Source organism: Biomphalaria glabrata, chromosome 8, assembly GCF_947242115.1.
Source record: "Biomphalaria glabrata chromosome 8, xgBioGlab47.1, whole genome shotgun sequence".
In the NCBI taxonomy this organism is placed as follows: Eukaryota; Metazoa; Mollusca; class Gastropoda; family Planorbidae; genus Biomphalaria; species Biomphalaria glabrata.
The window spans coordinates 20,060,597-20,088,104 of record NC_074718.1 but is presented as its reverse complement, the minus strand read 5'-3'; the positions used below and the strand labels follow the sequence as shown (position 1 = coordinate 20,088,104).

The window sequence follows — 27,508 nt, the reverse complement described above, 5'->3', positions numbered from 1 at the left end:
TGACTTGTCACAGATGTATAAAAGTAACTAATTCAGCCTATACCACCACTTCAGTTAAGTACAATTTTTTCCCTTGTTTGAGATACCAAACAACATAATTAATTACCAATAATTAATTAACTAATTGTGTTTTTTTTTAAATTAATTCTTGTTTTGTCATGTGAAAGAAAAAAATGTGTAAAATTTCAGCCTAATCCGAGATTGAGTGTGAGAGAAATAACGTGCACAAACTTTTAAGCAGACAGACAAACAAACGGAATTGATGTAAGCTTTGTAAAAATATCACGACTATTCCGTACTTTTAAATCATTTTTTTTTCTTTTCTTTAAATCTACTTATTAGCGGCCCCCGTAAGGAGAAAAAGCCGCTATTAGGTTTGTGCAAAATGTCCGTCTATCACACTCAGATCTCGAAAACTAGAAGAGATATGAAAAATATTATTTCATCATTAAATGCGGCTTGAAAAGGTTAGGTGCAACGGCTACTTTTGGTTTTCTAAAAGCAAACCGTTTAATTTATAAAATTAATTATGCAAGCGATCGTCAATGGTTAAGTCTGGCCCTGCTATTTAGTGACGGGTGAATACAGAGTAGAATACTTATCCCCCCCCCCAATCCTTTTTTTTCGCGCTAAAGTTACGAGGGGTAACTCTAGTCCGACTTGCGGAAATAAAAGAGTGATGATCTCTTGGTCACAATGGTTAAGTCGGCCCTGCTATTTAGTTACGGGTGAATACTACTTGTTCCCCCAGCCACCTTTTTTTTTTTCTGTTAAAGGGTAACTCCGATGGTTTTGACAATTTTAGATATAATATGTGTTTTGATTTATAGATAATGAATATATTATTCTTTTTTTTTATTTGCAAGAATAACTTAGTAATTGATGTTTTTGTGACATAATTTTTCTGCGCATCCAAAACAGTCAGATTTTCACTGAATTTCTGTGTGACGTCACGACGGTGCACTCAAATCCTATTGATACTCATTGATAGGGAGGCGAAAAAGAAATTATCTTTGATAAAAAAAAATTTTCGTTATTACATCATTAAAATACTTTAAAAGAAATTTCTAATGGTGTATAAATTATGACTGTATGTTTGACCGTAATAAAATTATGATTTTTTTGTGCTGTTTCGACCTAACATTGGTTGACATGGAAAAAGTGATGAGAGAGCTTGACGCTGGCTCAGCCGGCGAGACACACCCCCAAGGTCAAAAGTTAAAAAGTTGGAATTGAGTTTCGTAGACGATAGATCTACTTATTAATAAGAAATTTAATAGTAGATCTAGTATTCGTAGTAAATTTCTAGCTCACAAATCTGATTTCATTTATATTTATGAACTTCAGTTGTTTAAAATGTCTCAGTAGTATCATTAATTGAATTCTTTGGCCTGGAAATCCAATGTTATTGTTGGTACTGCACCTGGTATTAACTTCAATTTTTTTTTTAAAATCCCATTTCCACAGCAATGAAGTTGCTGAAACAGCTTCTCTCAAAATGGTTTGAGCACAAACAGGAATTAGCTAATGCCTTTGTAAAATATTTGCTCTTCAGGCGAATAAATTTTCCCTTTAAAACTTCATCTCTTGGAAACAAATGAAAAGAGACACTAATTTCTGTATCAGCATACTTGCTGATTTTATCTTTGTGATTGGAACTACTGCAACAAGCTGAAGAACAATATTTAATTTTCTTCAAGTAGAAATAGAGGTTTATAAACAATGACCGATTATAAATCAACGTGGAGACTAGATCTAGCTGTGAAGCGTAACAATAAATGCGATCCGATAGGTCTAGATCTAGACTAGAGAGTTTATCGGTTATATAGGTCTAGATCTATATTTAGCCAGCACCTTCGTGACGTCACGTTTTTTAAAACTAAAAACATCTCGCAGAACCCCGTTTTTTGGGGGGGCGTGGAGAATTTTCTGTCTAATTTATTAAATATAAAATTTTCCGAGCATTTAAATAAAAAATGATATAATGTTTACTATTACAACTTTTTACGCAGAATTTAAATATGTCAATAACTAAAATTTGAAAAACTATCGGAGTTTCCCTTTAAAGTAACGTGGAGTAAGTCTAGTCCGACTTGCAGAAATAAAAGAGTGATCGTTCCTTTACTTCTTGGTGCTAGGAGGAATGGTTGAACCATGAAGAGAATTATATATATATATATATATATATATATATATATATATATATATATATATATATATATATATAGATATATAATAATAATAATAATTTTAATAGCATTAATAATATAGATGTAGAATCTTTTTTCTTTTTTATTTCGATTGAGAGAGAGAGAGAGAGCAAGGAATGGTACTTTGTAACACTTTAGGAGGGGGACGGGAATGTGGCATTTCATTCTATTGGGGCCTACGTAAAATGCATATTCTTTCTTTAGGCTTGATACTGATGGTATGAAGAAATGTATTCGGTGTCTAATACCGTACATTGCTTGCATTAAATTTAAAGTTTGCAAAAAAAAATAAAAATAAATAATAATAAAACTAGCCAAAAAAAGGAGGAAAGTGTCATGGTGGAAGAAAAGTCAGAGTGTACGAAGTACTAACTTTTTGTTTTTGGCCGGGAGGGGGGGGGAGCGGTAAGTGAAAGTACTACTAGAATTAACGAGCCCGTAATATGAGTGCGTGTATGTGTTGGGAGCGCATTATAAAGCGGTTCTTTCCAAATCGTTTAAAGTCTATGTCGGACAAATTGCGATGCGCAGGTTAAAAAAAAATGGCGGTTCCAGAGAGAGAGAGAGAGGGATTGGGCCGTAATATTTCATTGTAAGAGATGCACTATTTCACGAGCTTAAAAAGTATGTTAGGTTGATCGTTTAAATGTGGAATGTTTATTACAATTAAAACGACTAAAAACGCAAAATACCTAGTTGTTATAATAAATAAAAAAACTGTCATGGAATCCCCATATTGATGAAGCTATTAACAAATCAAACAAAGCATTAGGGTTTATTAAAAGAAATTTCTATAAATCAAATAAGAACATAAAACTAAAATGTTATTTAACCTTGGTTAGGCCAATAATACAATATGCATCCTCCGTTTGGGACCCCTTAATTCAAGAAAACATTAAGAAACTGGAACAGACACAAAATAGAGCAGTGAGATTCATAACAAACGAATATTCACATTTGACTAGAATAACATCTTTAGTAAAATCACTAAATTTAGAAAGCCTTCATGACAGAAGACTCAAAAGTAAAGTAGCAATTATACATAAAACACTGAACCATAATCTTCAAATACAAAAACAAAATTTAATAAAATATTCAGAGAGACACAAAGATAAAAGCATATATCTCGTTTCATTTGCTAGGACAAATTTGTACAAATGCTCCTTCTTCCCTAGTGCTATTAGAGCATGGAATGGGTTGCCTGAGCTAGCCAGGAAAACCAGTGACTTGGCAGAATTTTAGTCATTGGTTAATATGCATGACTAAATGCATGACGCGTATGACGTAATCATCTTCTTTTTGAAGTAACGTCTGTATTATATAAGATAAGAAACAAAATAAAAGAAAGGGGTGTTCCGGCCTTATTATGGCCAGGGAACAAACCAACGGGCGTAGCCAGTGTTTACTGTTGGTTCTCCTATAGATCGAGATCTAGATTATATATAGAGTTACAAATCCACAGAATTGTAAGTGACTGTAACAGATTCTCCTTAGATGAGTGTGGATTATCAAATGTGTTTTTCACAAAGTACATGGAACAGGAAAGCGCGCACGCTCGAGTATGTGTGTGTGAGAGAGAGAAGAAAATTACTACAGTTTGAAATGTAAAGACTGCTGTTAATAATAAATTAATAATGTGAATACTTAAGATCTAATGTTGATTATTGGCCATTGTTAATTACTATTCATTTACCTTTTCTCATAATATTCATTAACCATCCCCATATAATCTCATTATATATTTGTTAAGTAACGCCTGACGTACATGTACAGTGCTATAATTCACTCGAGCCAAGACTTTAAAAAATAAAACCCTGACATCTACGTCCTATAAAAACTAAAAACAAACTCACGGAACCAAATGTTAATGCACTTTCTGTTATGGGCTTGTCTTGTGTTGTTTGTTGTTATATTTAACATGCGCTCCAATGTTTGAGTCAACTCTTCTACGTCTCCTAGTGTGACTGTGGCGGTCTGAATTGGGTCAAGTCTAGCAGTCAAAGCTGACGAAATGAAGTCAAACAGAATACTAAAATGTAAAACAGAATAAATTAAACAGAATAATTAACGTATAAAATTTAAATATTTAAAAAACTACATCACTTCTTATGAAAACGATCAAGATTTATATAACAGGAGCTGAGCCGTTTTTCACTATCTCGTCATATTCGACTTCGGCCGGATATCATTGCAGGATAGTTGGCCTGAAGTATTTGACTATTTACAACCTTCTAAGAAAGTCACTAGTGAAGTAATTGCTCCTGCAGTTTCCATTTCCATGGTGATTCGTTGATCCATATTCTGAAGAAATTCTGTAGTGTGAGGGAAAGGACATAGGAATAAAAACAGTGCATAAGGGTCTACCCGAATCTATAAACAGCAGGTTTGAAAACTTAGACACTAGTCGTCTGTACAGCTGGACCCTCTGTTTAAGTCTCTCATATTGTTGAAGCAAAGTCAGGGGGTACAGCGGGTCACCAAAATCCTATTTCAGAAAGTGCAACACGAGCAGTTTAATGATACTAACAGGTTAGCCTAGGTTGCTCTTATCTACCTAGCACCATCCCCAACCAGTGTGCCTTCAAAAGGATTATCAAAACTAATTATTAATGACTATCATGGAAAACTAATACCGGACAATGCCGAAAAAACATATTTTTCTTATCTATAATTCAACTTTGATGTCACAAGTAGCTTTAATCATGCCAATCTTGTCATATACATTTATTGTACTTTACATTTATTTACTTTACTATGCTCAGCAGTGATCTGTTTGAAATGGTGTCATTGTAAATTGAGAATATAGTTTTCGGATATAATTTTAACATTGAAGCTGTAACATATATTTTTCATTTAGATATTTTCAGATTAGTCTTTAATCACAGTTAATATAATAAAATGTGAAAAGTAAAATAAAAATAAAATTAACCTTGGTATCTTATTTATAAAAAGATGAAATGTTAAGTAACCCGATCTATTTTCTAGAGTGACCCGACAAAATAGCGCGAAATTTGATGTGTACAGAAGTACCTGATTTTAGTAAAGGAAGGTCCTGGGCAGCATTTATTTGTTGAGGTCTCTATCTTCTTCAATATTAATAGATCTAAAAGTATGCCATGCTTGCAGAAAAAGAGAGTACTTTAAAATTGTATCTCCTTCTTCCACTGGCGGATCCAGGGGGGGGGGTGCGGTAGGGGCGATCGACCCTCCCCCCCACTCGGCCGGACGAATTTTAGTAAAGAAATCACACAATTTGTATACGAATTTATTAGTTATGTTAGTAATATATACTAATTATTTATATTTCAACCTATTTTTATTACTTCGGCCCCCCTCTAGTTTGTTGGCCGATTTGGTTGGATGGGGAGATGGCGATGTCATCAATCACGCCCCCTCCCCATAAACTTTCGAGTGCGGGGGTGCTCCAATTTATTTGTAGAAATCACAGCTTGTTAACAGAATCAATTAAATATCTATATCAGTGATTCACAGAGTGGTCTATGTAGACCCCCAAGGGTCTACAAAGACTTCCAAGGGGTAAATGAAAGTGAAAAAATAAAATGGGGTCTACGACAATGGATTTTATTTAAGCAGGTCGTGACTTTAATTTTCACATTCCATTAATGTAATTATTTCATATACTTATATATGATTTGTACCTTCGTTAATCATTTAACTATTTATCCTGCTATTCAAACGAAAAATGGATGTATTTAATTTCAATTCTTGTTTAAATAGCTTAATTTTGACTACATGTAACTAATGTTTACCAAAATAAATGTATATTATACAGCATTGATTATTTAAAATTTTGATTCATTTTTTCCTTGTTAAAAAATTGGTTGCCTAATAGAAACTTCTCGTTGCAAAACCTTTTACAATGATACTTAAGGCCAATAAATTAATTCATATTTAATGTTTGAATAGAACAACAAATTCTTATATGAAACATAATATCCGTAGCAACGGATGATGCACCTTAAAAAAAAATCAGTGTGTTAGGTGATTCCAGTTATGGGTATTTTGTGTTATTTTAATTGGTTTAAATTTGAGTTTTATCCAGTGCTTTTTTTTTTTGTAACAAAATAGGTGCCGGTACTCAGTGATGGATTGCATAACTTTTAACTACTAATATATAGCTCCTCCTTCTTGGTCGAAGATGGCACATTTCTCATTTCCTATGGACTCGAAGATGGCTGTAAAGTCCAATCCTCGCTTTAAAAAGACGACCGCATACGTGGGTTAGGTCAGTTGCAGATAGGCCTGCTTCTTCTCTCAGCTTTTTGTTTGTTCGGCGCTCTTTCGCCCTGGCCACTCTACTTGCTTCAAATCTTGAGACTCCGAGACATACAGCTTCACACCATGAGGAGCGATCGAGAGCTAGTGCTTCCTAGCCGTGAATGTTGATATCGCATTCCTTGAAGGAGCTCTTGAGTGTAGTCTTTGTAGCGCTTGTATTGGCCTCCCTGGGAGCGCTTTCCTGCTCACAACTCCCCGTACAGAAGTCGCTTGGGAAGGCGATTGTCTGGTATGCGGACTACATGTCCCGCCTATCGAAGTTGGGACCTTTTTACTGTCACATTGATACTGTGCATGTTGGACAGCTTTAAAATTTCTGTGTCTGGTATGTGGTCGCACCTTATGGATTCTCCTTAGACAACGTAGGTGGAAGGAGTTTAGCTTTTTGGTGTGGCGGAAATATAGGGTCCAGGACTCTGATGCTGCACTGTAGACTTTCAGTTTTGTGGATATGCTGAATCCTCTCCGTTGCCACACTTTTTCTTAAAGTCTGCCAAAAGCAGCACTTGGCCAACACATACTACGTTAGTAAATCATGTCTATTTGCTTAACTCTATGTTTAATTATGTGAAAGCATGGGCGAGTATCTGTTGTTGATCTCCCCTTCCCTTTCATCTCATTTATCTAAGCAATGTATATAATTGCTATTCACCGTGACTGGTGAACATCACTTGTATTACCTTATCATTTATTACTTATTAGTGTTGTTATTTTCCTATATGGGATTTCCCTTTGATGGGATACAATAATTATTTGTTAGCTCCCCTATCTATTTATGAAACTAGTTCTTCTTATCTTCTTATCTTATATAATACAGACGTTACTTCAAAAAAAGAAAATGATTACGTCCTACGCGTCATCCATTTAGTCATGCATATTAACCAATGACTTAAACTCTGCCAAGTCACTGGTTTTCCTGGCTAGCTCAGGCAACCCATTCCATGCCCTAATAGCACTAGGGAAGAAGGAGCATTTGTACAAATTTGTCCTAGCAAATGAAACGAGGAATGTGCTTTTATCTTTGTGTCTCTCTGAGTATTTTATTAGATTTTGTTTTTGTATTTGAAGATTATGGTTCAGTGTTTTATGTATAATTGCTACTTTACTTTTGAGTCTTCTGTCATGAAGGCTTTCTAAATTTAGTGATTTTACTAAAGATGTTATTCTAGTCAAATGTGACTATTCGTTTGTTATGAATCTCACTGCTTTATTTTGTGTCTGTTCCAGTGTCTTAATATTTTCTTTGAGTTCAGGGTTCCCAAACAGAGGATGCATATTCTATTATTGGCCTAACCAAGGTAAAATAACATTTTAGTTTTATATTTTTATTTGTTTTATAGACATTTCTTTTAATAAACCCTGCTTTGTATGATTTTTTAATAGTTTCATCAATATGTGGATTCCATGACAGTTTTTCATTTATTATATGATGAAATCAAGGACCCGTGTAGTGAGGGAGGAAACCATCTCGAATGGCTAAATATCTCAATAACGGCTATAAAGTTATAGAAAATAGTTTGCATACATGTTTTGAAAGCATTATATTACAGAAAACAAGTATTAAAACGGTTTCTGTGATTGGCTCCAAAAACCTCTTCAGTTGGCTTTTAATCTCATTTGTTTCACCAGCCAATGTAAGTACTGCATTCGAAGAACTAAATGATGCTCATACGGATGTAGGGAATTTGTATGACTATTAAGAGGACAACTATATTGGTCAAGAGTGACTAAACCTCAGAGTGACTCCAAGATTTCCGATAGCATTATGAAATGTTAGAGATCGAGTACAGGACAATCTACCACAAAGAAACAATTCAGTGGAGGGATTGCACCATGCATTTTAGCTGTCTATTGACGGTCATCACTCCAATGTTTACAAGATAATCTGTCACTTCCTCAGAGAACAGGAGAACACTGAGAACAAGATTCTGATGTACAATGCTGGAGAACGAAATAAAGCTGCAAGCTAGACAACTTAACAGACGTCTTACAGCTATATTGTCAAAGTACAGAAACAAGCCAATTTTGGAGTTTCTACTTGACATTGCATACAATTAAACTTGGTGAAAGTTTGTTTGTGTGTGTGTGTAAATCTGACAAATATAGAAGTATCTTTGCGTGTTTTTGAAGTGCACTTTTGGAATATAAATAAAATCTATATTTTGAAATTATTAATTTTAGCTTATTATAATTCTTGCATAATGTTTGCATAATTATATAGTTATATCTTAAGATATTGTGACAAATCAAAAGCTTGCTGTCAGAGTCACTCAAATTTATCACAACATTAATCATTATTCACTATTATTTATTTTTGTATTTTAATTATTTCTCCGCTCTATCCCCAATTTCTCCACCCGCCCCACCTTTTCCTCTTCAGGCTAGACTTGGTCCACCACCTTGGCGTCCTTTCATTTATCTGCCCTCGATCGGGGAAAGGTAAACATACGATCTCTTTGATCTTACCCGCCGGATATCTGACGGGCGCAGTTGACACCACCTTGGGTGGAATGCAAGTCACTATTCCCCCCCTCCCACGTCTCTCTTTGATCTAGGAGATCACTCGGACCAACACGCCTATTGACACTCCAAGGTGCGACTCTTGTCAGATTCACTAACGTGTAAGAGAATTCTTAGCCTAGGACATTTCCTGTTTCCGCCCATATCTCCCGGCCTATATAAGGTAGAATAAGGCGGAATAGACACTCTCTCATTTCTCATTCTATCTGAGCAATCGAGTCTGGACTATATCATTTATTCTCACTCCTAGAGGAATACCTGGTGGTAAGCCGAACTTATTCACACGTTCCATCGTAGTTACTTTGTGAATATTTCTCACGGGATACCATCATGTGTATTTTGCTAATTTCATTTATATTTAATTAGTGCATTGTGTATTTCTCACTGTCGTAAGTAGAAAACATAAACATGGCATATAAGTATATTTATGTATTGCATTAATCTATTAATGCTGCGTTGCTCAATTGATCGTTGATGCATCCATGTATATATTTGTACATCTTATTTTATTCCCTTTATCTTGGCTGACAGCCGTGATAATTTTACTAGCGCACTAATACTGCGCTTAGAAAAGAGATATGAATTATCTCCCCTTTAGTCATTCTACTTTGACGAGAGTTGCGCCCCTTGAACGGACGCCCTCTCCATTCAAGCGCGCTCCATTGTTCTCGGCCGACGGTCGTATGTAAACAAACCGTCATAGTCGCTGACCATCGCCCATTTCTCCCCCCCCCCTTTTTTCTCTTCCAACTTGTGTTGTTTATTTGAGATTATTATTTCCCCTTTTATGTAAATTTCCATATTGCTACTATCTGCCATCTATTTTCCTAATCCCATTTGTCGTCATCTCCCCCTTGTGCTCTAAAGCAATTTTACCAATCTGACGAATGCACCTCAGTCGAGGGCATCGATACGATGCATGAGAGACATGTCCTAACGTGTCTTTATTTATCCGCAGCCTCCCTCAGGTGTCTGCCTATTTGCTATTTACCTGCCTATTTATTTGGCATTGTCTGCCTAGTCAACTGCCTATTTGCTGTTGAGTATCTTCTTCTGTCTACGTGGATCTACTCAACACTTCTACTTGGCGCTATCGGCTCTACTTGCCCGCCTATTCGACAGCCCACCAGTCAACTTATTAGGTACGACGTCCCTATAGACCCAGATCTGTGCGAGGCGTCATAGCTCCGCCTGAACTTCGTAACTCACTGGACTAATCCTGTTAACTACGCTGCCCACGGCAGATCCGCTCTGCCCGCAGTACACTTGTGCCCACGGTAGCCGGCCCTACTGTGCCCACTACAGATATCAGAACTTTGGATTGAGACTCCACAAGAACTGTATCACCGGCGTCCCTCTACCCACTAGAGCGCCACCTCCAGCTGCAGAACCTCAAGCTAGGACACAGCCAGCTTCAACATCAACAGGACAACCAACTAAGTTCAGAAGACAAAGTGACATACTCTCTTATTAAGTGCAAGAGTGATGATTAAATATAGTATCAATTAGAGATAGATGCAAACCCTCCCCCTTTTTTATTCTTTTATGTAAATATCTATGTAAATAAATATTCTTCATTTTTAACTTTGTATCTTTCTTTCATTGCTTGTCTCGTTGTGTGCCTGCTCCCGATTTAAATGCTGACGGGTTGGTGTGTGATAGCTTCAAAAATAATCATCCCCTAGACATTAAACGCGCCAAACACACGTCAATTTCCCCAACCTGTCACAGATAGCTAAAGTGTTCCCTGCAAAATGACTAAAAAAAATAATGATAACATTAAAATAAACAAAGAGAGCTTGTGATATCACACAAACTCAGAGGCGGCCCTGATCGAATTCACCAATGGACCAGGAATATTCAAACCATGGTCTTGTTTTGATCGATTAAAGTAATAACATTTAAAAAATCATTTGGCGTTATTTTACACTTGAATTGAAAGCAAACAGGACAACCCCACGTCAATGATAAGACTCTTATAAATCTTTTGGAATAGGGATTTTAAATAGAGCTCCCTTAACAGTAGAGCTGATCACTTAAGAACAGCAAGGAAACCTCCCAGGCTGTGGCGTCACTCTTGATTAGCTCAGGATGTCACCCCACCCTCATCAGCTTTCTTCAAATATGTTCCAATAAACACTAGGGTTAGTTATTTCTTTTTGTTGAACTAATACAGTGAGCTGATTACCCACTTTTATTGATTGTTATTGATTGTTACTCAAATGTTAAATGAGTGTCAATTCTATAATAAAATCCCACTGTTTATGTCATTTATTCAATTGTTATAACAAATTTTACAATCAAATTTTATTATAATTAGAAACAGACTTAATATCACCTGAACAGGTTTTGTTTGTTATACTTTGAGACAGAAATGGTATAACGTTGTGCTGTGTCATTTAAACTTAAACTACCATCTAGATGTGTCTAAGCATGTTTGTGCATATATCGAGAGATTTTATTATTATTATCTTTTCTAATGTGTCTGATTTTGCCAAGATATATTTTTCGCCACTTTTTTGTCACCCCCAAAAGGGTGTTACCATTGTTTTTCATATTTCAAACCCTAATGAATATTCTTCAAACGTCTCGTGATTTTTTGGGACACTGAAGATTGTTGTCATTTGATAAACTGTAAGTATTGGTTGGCTTACTGATATTATGGTGCTTATCAATAGCTTTGATGAAAATAGTTCCAATCTATGGTATATAGCTCAAACTATATTGTAACGTTTTAACCAGAGGCGTAGTGAGTGGACACAGGGGCACGATGTCCTTGGCGCCACCATCGCCACACGCAGCCAATATTTCTATGTGATATTCATGGAAACTTGGGGGGGGGGGGGACGCCAATAATGTACCTTGCCCCGGGCGCACATTTTGCTCTCTAAGCCTCTGCTGGAGATATAAAGTATGGTGTAACTTTCTGGACATTTTGATAAGATTGCATCCAAAATTATTTTAAGCAGAAAAAACTAAAGAAAATATAGATTATTTTTACTAATTGTGCATAAAATAGTTCGGATATTTAGCCTCTGAAATTAATTTTAAAAATTTTTCTTCTATTGCAAAAGAGCATTTTTCTCATTTGGGTGTCATTCTGTGCGGCCAGCATCCCCCGCATCGCTCTAGTGAAGCCACTGCGTCTAGACGTCTTAATTTGCAGATATAGCGAATGAATTTATGTAAAAATGCTTTTGAAACACACATTTGAAGGTTAATTTTATTAAACAACTAGACGGATATGGCCTGCGGGCCTTAGTGTTGGGTATTACTGATTTAGTGGATTGAATTGAGTGAAACAACTAGACGGATATGGCCTGCGGGCCTTAGTGTTGGGTATTACTGATCTAGTGGATTGAATTGAGTGAAATAACTAGACGGATATGGCCCCGGGCCTTAGTGTTGGGTATTACTAATCTAGTGGATTGAATTGAGTCAAACGTTAAACAGGGAAAATGTTCCCTTCAAATGTTTTTAAAATTTTGCCACGAAAATAAAAGTCTAGTCTGAAAATAGGTTTACCCGTTCAATCGACATAGTCATATCTAATATAAAAATATGTGAAAAATAGGTTTACCGGATTTGCAAAAAAGTTTCGTTCTTTAATAGAGATACAAGTAGGCATTTTTTGTCTATTTTTAGGGCCCTTCAGTTGTGGGAGGGTCATTAAACATACAATACGGTCTCCGCCATGATCTAAGGATCATTTATGCCAAATTTTATCAAGATAAGTCAAATGGTTTTGATTTCTATGCGGGACATTCTACTTTATATATTAGATTAAAGATTTCAATCTAAATCTAGATCTACATCTGGCCTCCATTAAGTCTAATTTAGATAGTTGTCAAGTGTATAATAAGGATATGTCAAAATTGCGCGCTATAAACGTAGTTGTTTTTTTTTTAACTAACAACAAAAGCGAAGTTTGTATCAAAATTCAGTTTTAAAACTAAATTTGAATCAGTATTTTATTCCCCGAGTTAGTTAATAAATGATCCATTGATACGTTTTCAATTGTGACCTTAGATGCAATCTATGAATGAAGCTAGAGTTATTAATGTAACATTTAAAACCTTTTCAAAAACGTTACCTTCCCTGAAATTTTTAATTTAATCTTTTTTTGTTTTTTTTTTAAATCTGCTTGCATAGATAATTTTCAAAATTAAATGGTTCACTTTCGGTAGCCGTTGCATCAGAACTTTGAACGATCTAAAATATCATGATGAGATATTTTTCTTTTCTTTTCTAGTTTCTGAGATCTTAACAGACGGACCACACAAAACAAATAGAGACTATTCCTCTTTCGGGGGCCGTTAAAAAATGGCTGTATTTATATTTTTCCGGTTCGGATGGATATCAAAAGGAACTATCCGATGCACCTCTACAAGGATTACAAATATATACATGTAAGCAAGCAGTAAAGTTGAATCTGAAAGAAAAGGACAAATGAACTAAATTGAATGACTAGAGATTTCGGTGATTCGCAAGTTCTATGGGGAACCTAAAGAACCAATGAAACTGCTTTACCTTGTTTAGTGGTGCCCTGAACAAGTGGATGATAAACACATGTTGCGATAGTTCTCTGTAACATCAAGAATAAAGGTGTAGCTATGAAAACAACAATCACAAGGGTCCAAAATGTTGCATAAATGGATCTACGTCGATTACATGGACACCAAAAAACTGCAAGACAATAGTTATATTTAGGTTTATTCAAGACTTACATATCTATAATATAAAGTAAGGCGTATGTATGTATGTATATATGTATGTATGTATGTATGTATGTATGTATGTATGTATGTATGTATGTATGTATGTATGTATGTATGTATGTATGTATATATTGTTATGACTCTACATTGCGCACTGTCATTTGACGCGACATTGTGTACCAGAGGACACGACAGAGAACAGAGGAAGTGAAGATGGCCAATGATTAGAGATGAAAACGACGCTTGTGATGTGATTAGTGTAATTCTAGATCTAGTTTCCTAGTTGGTTATTAAACATTCTATTTTGTTATTTCATAATCCTTTCGTTGAGGTTATTTGGCTAAGTTATAGCATTTGGTGTCAGAAGTAGGATCCTCAACGAAAGGGGAGAAGATGGTCTAGATCTATGTATGGGACATTGAACGAGTCCATTTTCGGGTAAATCAACATAAGTTTTGTTTTTAGTTGATGAACGTTTTAATACTAGATGGCGTCTAAGAAAACACTTAGTCAACTGTCATTACAGGAACTTAGGCAGGAACTCAGAGGTAGAGAGCTGAAGGTGAGCGGCAACAAGGAGGCACTTATGGAGCGTCTTAGGCAAAGCATGATAGAGGAAGAACAGGACCCGGAGACCTATGAGTTTGAAATAGAACCGACTATGATGGAGCTTTGGAACATGATGCAAGAACAAGGCAAAACAAATACTGACATAGGGAACTCGATGAAAGAAGACATGAAATCATTAAAGGATGAACTTAAAAAAGAAATGGGTAATGAACTGGGCTCTATAAAATCATTTGTGACCGAATTGAAAAATGGCATAGACAGTTTCAAACAACAATTAAGAAATGAGGTCGCTGAATTAAGGTCCCAAATGGTGGGAGATGTTGATTCTAAAATTCAACAATTACGAAATGAAATGAAGGCGGAGCTGGAAAAGAAACAAGATGTGGGAGCCACTGTGACTGAAATGACGGGGAAGATTAAACCACCGGTGTTTGACGGTTCTGTGTCTTGGTCGGCGTATCGATTACAATTCGAGGCGGCGGCGCAAGTCAACAGATGGGTTACCAAGGCAGATAGGGCAACTGGTCTCATGTTGGCACTCAGAGGCAAGGCAGCCGAACTGTTACAGACTATAACGGATCGGACAGACTACGATGCCATGGTCAAAACAATGGAACTACGATACGGCAATGAACACCTGCAGGAAGTTTTCAGGATGCAATTAAAGAATCGACAACAGAAAAACGGAGAGACATTACGGGAATTAGCATCAGACGTGGAGCGTCTCGCCCGTCTTGCCTACCCATCGGCAACACAGGAACTTCTGGATGTTCTGGTCACAGATGCTTTCATAGATGGAGTGCGAGATTCGGAACTTAAGAAAGCCATCCGAATAAGCGGAAAACGGAAAATCAACGAAGCCCTCATCTATGCCCTGTCCTACGAGGCGGCCGAAGTTTCAGCGAGGAGCATACACTATTGTCGGACGTTAAATGTGGCGGAAGAGGAGGATCTGCCGAGGCGAATTCGAAGAATGGTGGAAAAGGCTTTAAATGAACGGGAACATTATCAGACCTCAAGGCGTAGTAAAAAGACTTTTCGTTGTTGGAATTGTAACACTCCAGGTCATTTACGGAGGAATTGTAACATGTTGTTTCAAGGCCAAGGCTGTGCATCGGAACGTCAACCGCTACGATTCTACGGGCTTAGGGAGCAAGAACGGGCAGCCCAGGAAATCGAAACCCCGAGAATAAAGACTCCTTTCAGAGTGTTACAACAAAGCAGAACCTTGAGAGTGCAGGGAAAGATTGGCGCTGGTTCTTATAGGTTCCTCTTGGACACAGGGGCTACGCGGTCGATAGTTGGACCCAGTCTGATTGGTGATCGGGAAATAATACGAGTGAATGGCTCTACTCTTAAAACGGCAGGTGGCGAACTGTTACCTATATTAGGACAGGTACGGCTTAATTTTGAAATAGGAAGTCAACCATTTATTCATGATTTTCTGATCGCCAATGTTGTCGACGATTGCATCCTGGGTCTGGATTTTATGCAGGAATTCGGTTTATCTCTAAACATTGGAAGTGGAACTTTACAATATGGACACATAGAGTTCCCATTGCTTGATGATGGTGTGGAAGGCATTCAGGTGAAACGAATCGAACATACGACCATACCAAAGTGGTCTAATCTGTCAGTAAACAGGTATCATAAAAGGGACAAACTGAAGTGGATCGAACTGGAAGGCCAGCTACATCCTAGAAGAGCGGAGATTGAAACATCAACCAATCACTGTTGTGGCTATACGGGTAGTTACAAGGAAAGTGTTGGTGGTGGCAGCGCCGTCGATGATTATAATGACAAATCAGATGCGTCTAGCTTTCAAGATAAAGAAAGTGGCAACCTTTTCAACGATAAGCACGGACCCGAAAAGAAAACGCTAGATGAAGAAACTAGAGGAGTGACCTACAGGCAGAGTGAAACTATTGCTTTCGATGTCCTTGAGATGAGTGCTTCAATGGGCGTGACCAAATCAGACAACGTTGGGTCTGTGTCCAATACTCCTGTTTGGCTACCAGTACTAACTGCAGACAGAAATTTAATAAGAACTGTACGGGCGGCACCTCGAATGAACAATGCAAATACCAGAAAAACCATCAACAGGTCTGGACTTGACAAACGTGTGTACGTCTGCCTTCACAAAGCAGAGTAAAAGATGAATCAATTTCAGCGGAAACTGGACACTGATAATGTGGTTAATGGACATGTGTAGACAGGCCTACCTTCTGGAGATGGCTTGAAATGACAGTGTGTTTATGATCTGGCCTCCAGTGGGACTATAACTTTCTTGCCAGAACTTCATCCGCAATGACAATTCTGCAGCCCTGTCGAAAATCTGGTCATGTTCGGGACGAACATAATTAAGGAGGGGTCAGTGTTATGACGCTACATTGCGCACTGTCATTTGACGCGACATTGTGTACCAGAGGACACGACAGAGAACAGAGGAAGTCAAGATGGCCAATGATTAGAGATGAAAACGACGCTTGTGATGTGATTAGTGTAATTCTAGATCTAGTTTCCTAGTTGGTTATTAAACATTCTATTTTGTTATTTCATAATCCTTTCGTTGAGGTTATTTGGCTAAGTTATAGCAATATGTATGTATATATGTATGTTTGTCCTGAATAGAAATCAAAACAGTTTGACCAATCTTAATAACATTTGGCATAAATGTTCCTTGGATACTAACAGGAACAGTAACATATGTAATGTAGCCCTAAAAGAAACTTAAGGAAAGGGGGAGGGCAAAGAAAAAAAGTTGCCCAACTCTATGAAAGTATTACTATTTCATGGATCTAGGTCATACTTACGTTATACAAGACTGGAAGGTCACGCAAGCGCAGAGCGAAGGCTCCCCGCAAGCACGAAAGTAAATTTCGCGAAAGCTAGATCTTCTCTTCGCAAAGATAGTTTATTTACTTTAATACATGAACATACAAAATATAATCCATTCATTTAATTATTTAATAAAAATTTTTTTTTTTGTTCTTCACCCCCAACCATATGTGAGCAGGTCAGGGTGGCGCTAACTGAGTGAGGCCTTTTTGTGGTATCTGCTGCTCATCATTTATTCATTTATGACAGTAGGCAGGTGGTAGCTCTACTGGGTGGGCCCAATCTGTGCACCTCGGTCTGCGACCAAGGGGCTAGAGTCGCCTAAGCAACCAGACAGCACAATTAGACTAAACTAAACTAATCTAGCTAACTAAAAGAACAAACTAAACTAAATTTATAAAACAAAACGTATGTACATTTTATTTACAACAAACTTACAAAGCAATAAAAATATAGATGAATACGAAAAAAAAAAACTGTACAGAAACAACTAAATAAACTTAGAAATAAACAACTAATCAACCTGACTATACCACTACCAACACTAATAAGAAACCCAAATGTCTAACTATCTTTACTAGATTTCACCTAAAAATACCAACACTAAACACAACAGTACAGCAGACAGCTTAACTGTGGCAGTAATATACTAATAAAGGCAGCTAGGCAGTGGAAATAACGACAGCAAACAGTTGGCCGACATGCAGAAATAATAACGACAGTACTAACGGCGGCAAACAGTTGGCAGACAGGCAGTAAAAATAATGACAGTACTACCGCACAGTTAGGCAGTAGACGTAACGACAGGAATTATAGTCTGCAATTACAAATACATAAAACATAAGACATAATAATAAAATAATAATGAATTAGATCTAGACTAACATGTACAAAATAATACAGACATAAGGTAATATTCACTACCAGCCTGTAGCTAATGAAAGCAATAATGAGTAAAAGTTAATGTCAATGCCAGTTGGGCCAGACAACAATAACAAATCTAGATTTGGCTTAACAAAGCAGCCATCTTCTACATTAAAAATTAAAATCGGCAACATGCCAACTTGCTAAAGCCATTATCCCAACAATATTGTAGTAATAAAAATACTCAGGGAACATAAAATATTTACACATGGACAAACAATAGAAAAACAATAAGGGGATCATTAAGGCTGGCTAAAAGGGGGTGACGCTACCCAAGTCTACGGAACTTCCGGTTCCATCAGAGGTAATCATGGCTAAATAACTAGCCAGTGATGCCACTACACTAATCGGTCTACATCTAGACTATAACAGTAGATGTAGGAATAACTAATAAAAATACAAACTAAAGAAATAAAAATAAAAACATTTTCCAACTTACAGGCGGTCCCAGCTGAAATTTACACTACAATTAAATAACTATAACGGCACCACTGTCAGCACTGACCACTGGTCAAGACAAAAGAGAGCTCAACGTGGTTCCGGAGCTAGCTATAACTGGTCAGCGCGAACATATCGGAGAGCATGACGTCACGCTAATTACCTAAAACTAAACTAGACTACTGATTTCCCTAATTTGTAACTAGCCGTACGCTATAATAAAATCTAGCAAATTACTAAAGACACGGACTACACAACATTATATACCAAATTAAACAGCTTTAAAAAAAGAATCTTAAAATTTAATTTTACAAAAATACAAAAAGGAAGATAAAAAGTTATTTCTATTCTAAACTCATATGGGGGCTCTATACCTGCACATAAACGGAAATTAAAAAATAACAACTAATCCAACACTAATGCCAAAGACAAAAATAAGCAGAACTAACCAGGGACAAAAAATAGGAAAGAACATCCACAGCTCTAAGACTAGTTAACTATTTTAAAAACTACTTTTCCTCTACAAGTAAAACACAAATAACAGAAAAAGACTAAAACTAGCAGACAGTTATAAATAGCGGAAATTACAATATACTCAGCACTGAGCTATATAAACTAACAAGACACTAAATTACAAACATCATAGCCCTACCTATATAAATTACAAATTAAAATAAAGATAAAAATAAATAAAAATTAGATCTAGGAGCGCCAGCTCACACATATATAAAGGAAATAAAAATTCGAAGGGAGTTTTGAAATCAAAATCCCCCTTAGCTATGCTCTTAAAATTTGGGGATTTTAGTTTGCATTTTTTCTGTTTTTGTTTTATAGAAGTGGTGGGTTTAACCGTGAAATCTCCTGGAAGGGGATTTTAAACTCAAACCCCAACCCCATTGGCTGCGCTGGGGCAAGTGATAATTCAATATTTAAATCGCAACTAAAATAAACAATATCAAAGCAAAAAATCTGTCACAAAATTCACCTCCCTTGGGGGGATTTCATTTCGAGAGGAGGGGGAGGGGGTTGAACCCCCTGTCTACGCCCATGATATGGGTCCTATTAAATATAATAACATAAAATAATTAATAAACTTCTTGAGCCTTGAATTCACTCTTAAACTGATATATTATTAATGGTTAATAAAAGTAGATGTGTATTACTTAATTTAAACAAATGAATGTATGTTTTTATAACAAAAATAGATTTAGGTCGATTAGCTATATTAGTAGTACCATTCATACTATATTTACATTACTATATTTACATTCACGCATTCACTTTACTTATAACATTATTTTTTTTTCTTTAATTGTTTCTAATACACGCAGTGACACGCGAATAAAGTCTATTGTATTTATGTGTATTTTTCTGTTGTGTTGTCTTTATATGAGAAAAGAGTCCTTGTAATCACAACACATTTCCGCAATGATGAATAAAGCAGTCTCAGTCTTAGTCTTAATATACGGCTAGTTACATATATAAGCAGCACTAGGAAGCAATTTTTTAATTACAAAGACAGTTTGTGTGGAAACTCAAACTAAAAATGGGCCTCCGAAGTGGTCCACCCAGGCAGGTAAAAAGGCAGGTTTCAATATTTTCAGAAAGAATATCAGAATGAAATTCTATCTAAGGCTAATGACTGAGAAGTATGTAGAAAGAATGTTGACAGATCATGTGTGGTGCCCCAACAGTCCAACAGACCAAGACGTAGGTGAATGTGAACCTGGCCTAACTGATGTCTTATAATGATTATCTAGTTGATGTAATTGTTTTTTAAAAAGTAAATCTCGTATTCAAAGCTTCAAGAAAAAAAATTCCGTCAAAAAAAAATAAACAAGGTTACAAAAGACAGTTTGATATTGTTGTAGCCCTGCCTTGCACCAGTGCTTGTGGTGCGTACGAGCGCACTATTGAACCAGAACAGGAAGACGCTAGGATAGAGGAAAGAACAGTGTATCGAGTGATTGTGGAGAGTTTGAAGTGTTGGAAACTAAGGAGCCGTCTTTTGTGTTGCCTGAAGACTGTAGTGAAGACCTGGAGCGAAGCAGGAAAGGCTGTCGTTGGTCCGTATTCAGGTTGTTGATGAAAAGACTTGTATAATTAGTAACAAGACTCTTGGAATACAGAAGGCTGTTATGTGTTTGGCTGGTAAATAAACACATTTATTTACTGTAGAACTTCGTTGAGTTGCCTGCCTTAGATTTACAACAATATGTTCATTCTTCGACATTTACTGTCCCATACCAAGACAAATTTGCATACGCTGACGCCTGTTTTTTTGTTTAACTAAAAACCTCGGAAAAACAGAAGTCCTATTCCAGAGTCACCCAATAAAATCTACTCAGCCCCAAAGAATGAACACCTCCTTAACTTGTTAGACCATTTCACATATATGGGAGCATACTATCAAATGACGCATCAGTTTAAGAGAAGCTGATAACCGTCTCTCCGGGGCAAGTAATGCTCTTGGACGCCTCCAAGCGAGAGTGTGGCGGAATAAATCGCTCCACCTGCCTACAAAAATAAATGTCTACCAAGCAGTGGCTCTCTCAGCCCTTCTATGTGGATCTGAGACATAGGTACTCTACAGAAAGCAACTAATACTTCTTGAACGCTTTCAGCAAAGATCTGTAACCGTCGTTCTCCATTCGTTTCTGTCCTTTGCCTTGGTTATAATTTCATTCAATGATCCAATCTTCGATGTTGTCTTCTGATCGTCTTCCTCTACTTCCTGGTTCAGTCCCCTGAGGGCCTTGTGATGTGGCCAGAGAGTTTGAGTACACGATTTTGACAATGGTTAGCAGGTCAGGTATTAATACTGTTTCTAAACTCTTCATTCGTGCGGTCTTTGTAAGTGACAGCTAGGATCTTTCTGTAGCATCTTAGTTCCAATGCTAGGATCCTCTTCTCGAGATCTGCAGTCAGTGTCCAGGATTCACATGCATATAGGAATGTGGCCGTGACCAGGGAGCGCAACAGTCTGATTTTAGTGTCGAGAGATATGCCTTTGTCTGGCCAGATTGTTTTGAGTTTTGCAAGTGCTGCTGTAGACTGTGCGATTCTCGCCAGTAGTTCAGGTTTGGTTCCTTTATTTGAACAATAACTCCAAGATATTTAAAACTACTGACACTTGTCAGCTTTTCAACGCCAATGCTAATGTCTCTTTTAAAGCCCTGTTGGCTATTGGTCATAATTTGTGATCTTCGTCATTGATTTACATACCATATGCTGTAGAAGTCTTGTCTCTACGCATCACAAAGTCAGCTAATTCTTCTTCTGTCCCTGCGAGACGGTGGCCAGACCGACTATGTCGTCCGAAAAGCGCTAATTAGTAATTTTCTTCATCCAATGCTTACAGAACCTTTGTTTCCCTCGAAAGCATCTTACATTTTCCTTTCAATGAAGAAATTGAAAAGTGTTGGTGAGAGTAGGCAGACCTGTCTTGCTCAAACTGTGGTTTTAAACCAGTCTCCAATTTTATTGTTCAAGTACACTGCACTAGTGGCCTGCTTATAGAGGTTTTAGGAAACTTTTAATATGTTTTGTTTTGAAGATGGGATTCGATTGTGTAGACTGCCAGATAGTGATTGTGTAGACCACCAGATCGTGATTGTGCAGACTACCAGATCGTGATTGTGCAGACCACCAGATCGTGATTGTGCAGACCACCAGATCGTGATTGTGCAGACCACCAGATCGTGATTGTGTAGACGATCAGATCGTGATTGTGTAGACCACCAGATCGTGATTGTGCAGACCACCAGATCGTGATTGTGTAGACCACCAGATCGTGATTGTGCAGACCACCAGATCGTGATTGTGTAGACCACCAGATCGTGATTGTGTAGACCACCAGATCGTGATTGTGTAGACCACCAGATCGTGATTGTGTAGACGATCAGATCGTGATTGTGCAGACCACCAGATCGTGATTGTGTAAACGATCAGATCGTGATTGTGCAGACCACCAGATCGTGATTGTGCAGACCACCAGATCGTGATTGTGCAGACCACCAGATCGTGATTGTGTAGACGATCAGATCGTGATTGTGTAGACCACCAGATCGTGATTGTGCAGACCACCAGATCGTGATTGTAGACTACCAGATAGTAATTGTGTAGATATGTTTCGGATGTTCCTTCAGAGTTGAAGATAATTACTTCCTAGTCCAAACCTCCCGCAGGACGACGGGGGATGGGAGCGGACAGGGTTTGAACCCGGGAACATCGATAAATCTGAACGACAGTCCAGCGCGTAAACCGCACGACCTGGCAGCCATACTTTTTTTTATTGATCTAGTGCTTCTTTTGGCCTATCTAAAATGATGCGAGTCAAGACTTTGTTGGGAAATGAGACAGGTGGGATTTCTTTCCAGTTGCTGCATTGGGATAGATTTTTAATTTTTTTTTCAGTTCCCTTAGACAGCACACTTTCAAGTCTGTTGGGATTATTTCTTGATTCCAGATTTCTTTAAGGAGAGGATACAAAATGTCTATTTGCTCTTTCATGGTCATCTGGTTGGGCAGCTTTAAAATTTTTTTTTAAGATCTTTATTATTTCCCATTTCGATGGAAGGTCAATATTGACAATGAGTAATTGAACAGCTGGAGAACTATCTGGAATGTGCTGGAGGCCAAGGACTTCCTCGAGTGTCCCCTTCTTTCTCTGTGTTCATTTTCGTTTGTTTGTTTGTACAATGTTTTACATTTTTCGGATGTTCCTTCAGAGTTGAAGATAGTTTACTTCCTAGTCCAAACCTCCCGCAGGACGACGGGGGATGGGAGCGGGCAGGGTTTGAACCCGGGACCATCGATAAATCCGTACGACAGTCCAGCGTGCAAACCGCACGACCAGGCAGCCATCCTCATGGTTTCTCATGGTTGTGCCATTGTTGCTTTTTACAATAAGTTGGTATTTTGGTAATAATTTTTCCAGCGGGCAGAACTTTAGTGATGTTACATCTTTTTCTATTTCCTTGTCCTCTTCCTCTTTATGTCAGTCAATGGATACATCGTTGCTTATCTTCTCTGTTTCCAGTTCTGAGATATTCTTCTTCATATTAGTTTTGACATTTTCCTTTTAGAATTTCTTTAATCAGCTGGAACATTGTTCATGGGATAAAAAATCTTAAGTTGGAACCTGATCTCGAAAATGGCTCTAAATTGTTTTCAAGAAATTTGACATTTTATCTTTGGGGAAAATTGGCCGCTCAGATAAAACTCTTGTTTGATTGTTATAATTTTTCGAAATATAATCATCTTAAAATTAAATTTGGCATGCCTCTTTTTTATTTTAAACACAATGACGTCATTGAGTATTCCTGCATGTATTTGTCATGTTCGAAAAAAAATCGAAACATCTGATTCTTCCAAGGAGTTATTTAGCCTCACGGCTACAATGTTAGGCGGAAAAAATAACAAACGTTTGCCGTCATCTACTCCAGCCTCTGAACTTCCTGATTCTTTCAATAGATTCTTCATTGGCAAGATTGAGCAGATCAAAAGTGACTTCCCATCCCTTTAATTCACAGCTTGACCACTCTCCAATCTTTCAAAATTCTCCTTTTTGCAAGTTTCAGTGTGTCTCTGAAGATTAGATGAAGAGCCAAATACGTGACCTTGATCCCATTCCAAATTCCTTGCTCCTTGAATGTTTAGACGAACTTATACCAACAATTACTAAAATTAGGAATTCTTCACTGACTTCAGGCATTGTACCACAGCAATTTAAGCATGCACTTGTCAGGCCCTTATTAAAGAAACTATCGCCCGGTATCAAATCTTCCCTTTCTGTCAAAGCTTCTGGAGCGCATCGTGTTAACGCAAATTCCCATCTTTACCATCTTTAACGGTACTGTCTCTTGGAAGAATTATATCTGCATATAGGAAGTTCCGTTACACAAATACAGCAGTGGTCATGGTACTAAATGACTTACTTCACAATTCCGATATAGGCCATATATCAATCATTTCTACGCTTGACCTGTCCGCAGCCTTTGATACGCTAGACCATGAGATTATGATGGCCAGATTCTCTGCCACTTTTGGTTTAGCAGGAATCGACCTAAAGTAGCTTGGATACTACCTGACTGAATGCAACTAAATTGTCTTGAAGTACGGAGTACCCCAAGGGTCAGTTCTAGGCCCAGTACTGTTCACTATGTATACATATCCACTCAGCGGTGTCATACAGCCAGCCGGCATCTTATACCACTTCTTCGCCGACGACTCACAGTTATACGATTCCTCAGTACCCTCAGAGGTATCGCATCTGGAAGTAAATATCAGTGGTACCGTTGCAAGGGTGAGCAACTGGATGGTTGAGATGAACAAAGACAAGACAGAAATAATTAAGATTGAAACTTGGAACAACATCACAAAAGTCGAAAGCACAGATTCTCTTTTTATCACGAGCTGCCAGATTCTTTTTGTTCATGTATTTCATAATCTTGGAATTTTCTTCGACGACACTATCTTTCGACCTACACATACGTCAGCTCTGCAAGGGTCTTTATCTGCAGATACGCAAATTTGGCCTGATCCGACCATATTTGACGAGGGAATCAACAAAAAAGCTAACTGTAGCATTCATACTCTCCCGTCTTGGCTACTGCAACGCTGTGCTAGCAGGTATTCTTGATGACAAACTCGTCAAGCTGCAGCGAATTCAGAACAAAACTGCAAGAAATGTCGTACGTACATAAACAATACGAGATTCTTCTACTGCTCTTGCGCACACTCAAATGGCTTCCTGTGAATGCAAGAATTGACTAAAAGGTAGCCACACAATGTTATCAGTTCATCTACAATAAAGATATGCCCTTGTACCTTAGTTCCATATGTCTCTTGGAGAAAACTGCGCTCCATGGACTCAACGCATCTAGTGATGCCACGGTTCTCCCTCAAAATTTACGGTTTTCAGTGCACGGACTAAGATTTGGAACTCACTCCCCATTGATCTCAGACAGACAACAAGCTTCACTACATTTAAGAAGAACATAGAGACCTATCTGTTCAAATTAGTTTGTCATTTTAGCAGTCGTGATTATGTAATGTTATCACAGCACCTTGAGCCCATATCATGTTTGTTAACAGCGCTCTATAAATTAAATTATAATAATACTTATTATTATTCATTAAAGAGATAAATAAATAAATAAATAGACTTCAGGAACATTTTGAGCATCGCCTTATTGATGTTTGTGAAAATATACATATGTTTATAATTCTTATACACATTATCTATAATATATTTCTAACTAAATCCAGTATTGTAGATCTAGTATAGGTTATTGTTTTTTTATGTTTTCTTTATCTATATCAACAAACCATAATTTTTTAGTATATTTATACATGAGCGTAACCAGGATTTTTTTTGAAAGAGGAGGGGTGGGCGGGAAGGGTAGAACATTTTCACCTTATCTATAAAATACAGACGTTACTTAAAAAAAAAAGATGATTACGTCCTACGCATCACGCATCTATAATAATAATAATAATAATAATAATAATACCCTGAAACAGAGGGCTTTGTTACAGCAATACAGGACAGAGTAATCAGGACAAAAAAATTACGAGAAGCATATCCTGAAACTCAATGTTGTCGACAAATGCCGAAAATGTGGAAATGTGGGCGAGTCGATTGAACACATTATGGCAGGATGTCCAGCCCTATCAGAATCAGCCTATAACCAAGTTGCAAAGTTAATACACCAACACCTGGCTTTGACGTACAAATTGATCGGTAAGGACACTCCCCCTTATTATAAATACTCTCCGCAAGAGGTTCTCGAGTCTACTGAACATCTGCTGTACTGGGATAGGCCTATTCTGACCGACAAAACGGTAGATTTCAATCGCCCTGATCTGCTGCTCATCGATAAAAAAGAAAAAACCGCTACCATTATCGATATCGCCGTACCACTGTCTCATAATTTAAGAAAAACTGAGATAGAAAAACAAAGAAAATATGGGAACCTAGGCTTGGAGATTAAGCGTCTATGGAAATTGTCCAAAATAACAATATACCCCATTGTTATATCAACCGAGGGGATAATAACAACTGACCTCACAGACACCCTCAAGGCCCTTAACATTCCTAGGAACATCTTCGTTGCCTGTCAGAGGGCGCTACTGCTGCAGACCTGCCACATCATCAGAAAATTCCTCAGTGGAAACTGTTAAAGGGACTACAATGAATTTTGTTTCTCTTTAGCGAAACTCGACCCTGGCAGCGCCAGAGAATGACTACTCGTTCATTTCTAACATAATAATAATCTTTATTATCCGTAAGGAAATTTGTCTTACAATTTGTGCATTACACCAAACAAAAAACATTATAACTATAAGAAACCAAAATGTACATTCACACCAGACTCACTCATAATTTACATGAAATCTAGTCATGCATATTAACCAATGACACTGGTTTTCTTGGCTGGCTCGGGCAACCCATTCCATGCTCTATTAGCACTAGGGAAGAATAAGCATTTGTACAAGATTGTCCTAGAATATGGAACAAGAAATGTGCCTTTATCTTTCTGACTATTCTACTAGGTTTTGTTTTTGTATTTGAATATTATGGTTCAGTGTTTTATGTGTAATTGTTACTTTATTTGTATGTTCTATCCTGAAGCCTTTCTAAATTTAGTGATTTTACTAAAGGTGTTACTCTAGTCAGAGGATGCATATTCTATTATTGGCCTAACCAAGGTTGAATAACATTTTAGTTTAATGTTCTTCTTTGATTGTAGAAATTACTTTTAATAAACCCTAATGCTTTGTTTTGATTTTTTAATAGTTTCATCAATATGGGGATTCTATGACAGTTTTTCATTTATTATAACACTTTACTTTTTTGGGGCGTTTTTAGTCTGTGTTACCGTTTAATTTTTTTTTTTGTTACTCTTAATAGCTGACATTTTTCTGGGTGGAAAGACATGCTCCAATTTGATTCCTATTTCTGTAATTCATCTAATTCTCTTTTTA

At 37.3% G+C, this 27,508-nt stretch overlaps 1 protein-coding gene across 11 annotated transcripts in view; it reads right to left on the bottom strand.

The window, feature by feature from the left end:
* LOC106076738 (uncharacterized) overlaps nt 1-27,508 on the bottom strand; it is a 104,091-nt gene that overhangs the window by 18,999 nt on the left and 57,584 nt on the right. For 4 of the 11 annotated variants that reach the window (XM_056037326.1, XM_056037323.1, XM_056037325.1 and 1 more), the window contains exons 2-3: nt 13,560-13,715; nt 4,064-4,213 (exon numbers count right to left, since the gene is read on the bottom strand). In XM_056037326.1, coding sequence (XP_055893301.1) covers nt 4,064-4,213; nt 13,560-13,715 — 306 coding nt within the window. Of the gene's footprint in view, nt 1-4,063; nt 4,240-13,559; nt 13,716-27,508 lie in introns of those variants that run through there. The other 7 variants (XM_056037328.1, XM_056037330.1, XM_056037332.1 and 4 more) reach the window with 6 other exon arrangements.